The following is a 6000-nucleotide window of genomic DNA, read 5'->3' on the forward strand; positions in this document are numbered from 1 at the left end:
AAGCGATTTCATATTCATATTAATCAGGTCTGCGTGTTTGTTAATTGTGCGATCTTGCCTTGTCTCTCCCCCCAAGGCGGAGTACTACCATCTCCTAGCGGAAAAGATCTACAAGATCCAGAAGGAGCTGGAGGAGAAGAGAAGAACCAGGATGCAGAAACAGGGCCTAACGAGCCCACCGAGCATGGCCTCCAGCTCGCTACAGCAGCAGTCGGGGCCACAGAGTGAGTGTGTGCCCTGTGGACACCCCCAAACCCCATACTATGTATTTATTTAAATACTTATTTAGAGACGCACAGTCAGTTCTGGGTTTTGCTCAACGTATTGCATTGTGACGGCTCGTAGAGTTTGACATCATGTTTTAGTGCAGACCGACTGTGGAGATTTTATTAAATCTCTGTGCAGCCTGTGATGCTGTTGACACCGGTATTCTGATTACTATGCTTAGGCAGTGTGATTGATTTCAATCAAAGACAAAGCTACAAAGTGCAGTACACTCAAAGTTAAAAATGCGTAAAACACATTAAAATTGCATAAAAACAGAACACTCGCACCGACTCTGTAATGCTCAACTTTCAAAGAGTAAGACATGCAAGTGGGACTGGAGCAGTATATATATCACCTACCATCGACTGGGTTAAGGGCAGCACGTTTGCAGTATCTACAGATGACACGTCCTTTACAACAGTTCTTAGATGTGTGATGCTTCAAGGGTTCATTGTAGGCCCAGTTTCATTTGATTTATCCTATGTTGGCTTGGACGTCCCATTCAAAACCACTGGCGCTAACATGGAGTTGGTGTCCCCACCTTTTCTAGCAACAGCCTCCATTATTCTTGTTTCCACAAGACTCCAGTGTGTGTGTGTTTGGGGGGAGATTTGTGTCCATTTGTTCCAAGGCGCATTTGTGAGGTCAGACACCGAATTTGGACAGGAAGGCCTGGCTCAGCATCGACATTCTACATCATCCCAAAGGTGTTCAGTGGGGTTGGTCAGGGTTCAGTGCTGGCTGTTGGAGTTTCTCCACACTAAACTCAACCATGTTTTCATGGACCTCGCTATGTGCACAAGGATACAGTCAGGCTGGAGCAGGGATGGTCTTCCCTAAAATCTTGCCATAAAGTGCAAAGCATGAAATTGTCTAAAATGTCTTGGTATGCTGTGGCATTAACGTTTCCCTTCACTGTAACCAAGGGATCCACCCCAAACCAGAAAAAACAGCCACAGACCATTATCCTTCATCCACATTGTGCATTCCAGTAGGTGGGATCCTCCATCAGACTGCCAGATAGTCAAATGTGATGGATCAGTCCAGAGAACACGAACACACTTCCACTCTTCTAGAGTCTAGCATTGGTGTGCTTCACTCCAGCCAATGCTTCACCTTGTGCATACTGACCTCAGGCTTGTGTGCCACTGTTCAGCCATGGAAACCCGTTTTACGAAGCTCCGTGAGCACAGGTCTTGTGCTGAAGTTGCTTCCAGAGGCCGTCTGGAAGTGTGTAGTGAGTGCTGAGGCGATTTTTACACTATGCCCGTCAGCATTCAGTGACCCTATGAGCTCACGTGGTCTACAGCTCTGTGGCTGAGTTGGCGTCGCTCCTAGATGCTTCCGTTTCACAAGAACAGCGTGCATGTTTGACTGGGGCAGGTCCAGCAGGGCCGACATCTCAAACTGACTTGTGGTGTCGCGTTTAACATCGGTGAGCTGCCAGTATTGGTCTATGGAGATTGTATGACTGAGTGATTTTATACACCCGTTAGCCATTCTTGGGGCTGAAACCCCTAAACACAATTATTAGGAGGGTGTCCACATACTTTTAACCATATATTGCATTTTTAAGAGACATCTCAAGATCTTCTTTTATTCCTTTGGTTTTGATTTTGTAATACTTTAGTGGTTCGTACATTTATGAATCCTAGTCTTTGCTTAGTGTATTTTTGTGTCAAATCATCCCCGGGACTGTGTTTTATGGTGCAAATGTTGCGTATTTTTGTACTGTGAAGCACTCTGTGACTCAGTCCAGAAAAGTGCAATACAAACGAAGATCTACTTACTTAAGTGAGGCCTCCGAGTGCACACCCAGGGAGCTCACGACAGACGCCGGTGCATGTGGGAAGTGTTTGTATACCACAAATTAATGGGTCTTTTGTGCGCCGATGCTGACAAACTTTTCTTCCCTTTCTGACATTCTGTCTCTCAGACGGGCCATTGGCAGATCCATCGCTTGTTCGACCCACTGGACCAAACCAGATGGTCAACAGAATGCAGACTCCTGCTGGTACACTCACTCACTCTCTCACACACACACACACACACACACACACACACACACACACACACACACACAGGCACTGGCAATTAAAGCTGCCTCAAAAAGTATTTTCCCAGCAGTTGGCGCTGTGTGTGGCAGAGGTGACTTTTTCCACAGGTGTTTCATGGGCCCCTTTGTGGCTTTGTGCACGCGGTGCTTTTCCTTTTCTGCTGTTCAAAACTGTGGTGGGCCCTTAAACTCTCTGAAGACCTTTTTGGATTTTTGTAAATAACTTTTTGTGACCTTTTACTTCTGCTCTCCTACCCTTTCTCCCCCCTGCAGGTATGAATCAGTTTGGCCAGATGGGGGTGCAGGGGATGACCCAGAGGTCCACACCCCCCCTGCCCGTGGGGGCCAGTCTGGGCCAGGTGAGCTGCAGCCCCGCCCACCACTAGGGCGTGGCCTCCAACTCTTCTCATCTGTTCGATCATTTTCCCGCCGACGGTGTGCTGGCGCACGCTTGAGCTGTTCATTTAGCAGAATTTTGGGTGTGCTCTGGGATTGGCTGGCTGCTGTTTAACTGAAATTAACATTCATTTCCTGACATGTGACCCGTCCCACCCCTCAGATGGGTATGCAGGCATCTCCCCGGACGGGTCAGCCAAGCGCGGGCCAGAACCAGCTGCAGAACCAGTTTATGCAGAACCAGAACCAGTTCCCAGGAGCTGGTCCCACCTCGCTGCAGGCCAGCATGGGTGTGAGCCAGGCGGGATCTCAAGGAACGTCGCCTCAGGTGAGACATCCACCCCCCCGCCCCCCCGCCTCAGGTGAGCATCCTCAGCTGCTACTGACTTCAACTTTAGTTTCTTTAATAGTAGTTTATCTGAGATTTTCATTGGTTCATCAAAAACGTTAATATTTAAGTCCAGCCTTTGATTGGTCGTTTCTAAGCCTAAAGGGTACGTCCGTAAGTCACTAAGTCACGTTTGTAAGTCTGTAAATCACTCTGGACCCAAATTCTGCACATGTAGGTGGGACTTTAGAAAGTAAACAACAGTGTTGCAGTCACCAGGCATACAGTGTGGTTCTCTGTTTCAAACTAAATGTTCATTTTGCGAGCGGAGGTGGCTGTGATTGCAGAATTACATTTGTGCCCCTATGCTCTCTGTCTGTCTGTCTCAGATGGCTACACCCCCATTGTTGCCAGTCAGCAGTCCGTCGATCCAGACTCCGCCCATGGTACCGGTACCAGCCTCTGGCCCCCCAGGGGGTCCCTTGGGGCCTTCCTCCACCCACCCCCCATCTTCACAGGCCCCTAATTCTCACACACACTGCGCACCAAACCTCGGCACACACACACACGGCCCGCACCTGCAGCGAAGCACGTCCTCCCCTGCCGGGAGGCTCACGCCCACACCTCATCAGACCCCGCCCCCATTGACTGGCAACCACACGCCGCAGCCGCACACGCCAAACCCGAGTACCATGGCTCCTCCCATCCCTCAGCAAGTACAGCAGCCAGAGAGAGCCAATCAACTACAGGCACAGGGAGGTGGAGCCTCTGGGGTCCCCCAGGCGGGGCTACCGTCCTCTGCGCTTTCCCAGAATGCTCTGGGACTGAATGCTCACCCTCACACTCCGGTGAGTTCTTCAGCTCCCTGGCTAAACTTGAGTTGTGCTCACCTCTCTTTACTGTTCTTCAATTTTCTTGATTTGGATTTTTGTATTTCTGTCATGTCTTTCTTAATGGCTCACGTATAACAAACATACATTTTCCCTATTGGCCGATATATATGTCTGCTGTCCCTTATTGGCTGTAACACTGCTGTGCCTATTGTTCTTCAGCCATCTCAGAAATCATCTCTAGGGGCGGAAGGTCAGGTGTCGACCCCGACCTCGGTCAGTTCTGCTGACCCCAACCCCCAGCTAACCTCTGCAGATGGGCCCACTCTCTCAGACTTTAAAACTGAGGTCAGACAGCAGGAGGAAGAGGAGGAGAGTGAGGCAGAGGGTAAAGCCTCAGGCAAGATGGCTGCCATGAAGGGCGAGATGAAGAGCGAGGAAAAACCAGAGGTGAGAGACTGTGTGTGTGTGGTCAGACTGCTTGTTCTTATTGACTTGCCCAGTTTCACGTTTGCATTTCTGATAACAATATAAATTCATATTAAAACATGGAGCTCTTAGCAGGCCTTGTTTCCAATATTTATGTTTGCTGGTTTCACCTGTCGCCTCCTATTGGTGGAATAGATTAAGAAGGAGGAGCCATCTGGTGATGCCTGTAAGGCGGAGTCTATGGAGACATTGGTAGGGGCAGCTGGAGATGACCGGAAGCCAGAGATGAAGACTGAACCCAAGGAGGAAGAGGAAGATGTGGCGACAACGAACAGCTCCACAGTGAGCGCACAGAGCAAGAAGAAAAGTAGGAAAATGCATATATGTTCCATCTTACAAATGAAAGACATTCACACACTAACGCGTCCCACACAAAATCACTTACTTATGATTGTCACAAATACTCTTTCTTGGCATGATATTTTAAAGGATCGTTACTAAAGTATTTCTCTTTCTCAGTCTTCAAGCCTGAGGAGGTGCGGCAAGCCCTGATTCCGACTCTGGAGGCTCTGTACCGGCAGGACCCCGAGTCCCTGCCCTTCAGGCAGCCTGTAGACCCCCTGCTCCTGGGGATACCCGTACGTATTCGCACTAGTAACAAACCTAACCGGGTAAGGCCCTGCACTCTCACGCGTTCTGCCTCCTGCCACGCCAGCGCGGTCCGTAGCGCTCTACACGCCTCGTCTGTAGCGTAGTTCTCTTCCCTTCCTGTCCGACACCCCGCCGTGACGTCTGTCCGAGGGTATATAGAAGTTGTTTACACTGCTAGTCTGTGATCTTTACTGTGATGGGCACACGTGTGTGTCTGTGTGTGTGTGGCATTTTCTAGTCCTCATTTCACATTCTCCCGTTTGACACTGTGACTTGGCAGTGCTGGTGAACAAGCTCAAACCAGTAATGAACTTATAAGGCAGAAATTCAAGTCAGAAGCGGAATGCCTCAATAACAGCCGGCAGTCTGAGGTGTCTGTAGTTTTAGAACGTGTTGACCCCTGAACACAATGAAAGTCACACTGAGGTATTACGGAAATGTGTTAGAAAAGACAGAAAAATGTACTGCTTGGTTTTTGTCAAATTCATTTTCATGATCAGTTAACACTTTCACTTTGGCTTGTAATTTGGTTAAATTTGCTTTAATTCTTTAAATTGCCTGTGTGGATCCCTGATTGGGGTTTTGATGTCCTGAATTTCTGTCTATTCATCCTCTCCATACTGTGTGTGTGTGTGTGTGTGTGTGCTGTGTTGGCTTACTGATGCTAACCGTGCCCTTTGACCTGCACTGGGAGAGGCTGCAGCATAACAAATATTCTCGCTCTCAATCAGCCATCACACTCAGTACTGCGCTTTAGAGTTGTACTAATCAGCACCCTGTACACTGCATGCAACACACACGCGCGTGCATTCGGCTTCATTCCTCGATTACCGTTCGTATTTGACCAAGCACAAATGTCCAACACCTTGCATACCCAAACACATGACATTTAGATCAGCACTTATGTTTGTCTGTTGTTTCTTCTTGTGCATGTGTTGTGTGAAACGTTTTCGAGTCCTTCATGAGCAGAGTGGTACGTGAATGGCAGAGGTGGAGCAGCCTGCAGAGGGAGGGGCCCCAGGCTCGGCCACGGAGTTAGGCAG

The 6000-nt window shown here is 48.9% G+C and overlaps 1 protein-coding gene across 5 annotated transcripts in view; it reads left to right on the top strand.

The window, feature by feature from the left end:
* The window catches only part of ep300b (EP300 lysine acetyltransferase b), a 29524-nt gene that overhangs the window by 12285 nt on the left and 11239 nt on the right, over window positions 1-6000 (top strand). For all 5 annotated transcript variants that reach the window (XM_081716672.1, XM_035525073.2, XM_081716675.1 and 2 more), the window contains 8 exons: window positions 77-224; window positions 2204-2281; window positions 2597-2682; window positions 2883-3047; window positions 3437-3895; window positions 4100-4327; window positions 4502-4673; window positions 4826-4944. In XM_081716672.1, coding sequence (XP_081572798.1) covers window positions 77-224; window positions 2204-2281; window positions 2597-2682; window positions 2883-3047; window positions 3437-3895; window positions 4100-4327; window positions 4502-4673; window positions 4826-4944 — 1455 coding nt within the window. The remainder of the gene's footprint in view (window positions 1-76; window positions 225-2203; window positions 2282-2596; window positions 2683-2882; window positions 3048-3436; window positions 3896-4099; window positions 4328-4501; window positions 4674-4825; window positions 4945-6000) is intronic.

This window comes from Electrophorus electricus, chromosome 6 (genome assembly GCF_041902795.1).
Source record: "Electrophorus electricus isolate QZ-2024a chromosome 6, ASM4190279v1, whole genome shotgun sequence".
Lineage (NCBI taxonomy): Eukaryota > Metazoa > Chordata > Actinopteri > Gymnotiformes > Gymnotidae > Electrophorus > Electrophorus electricus.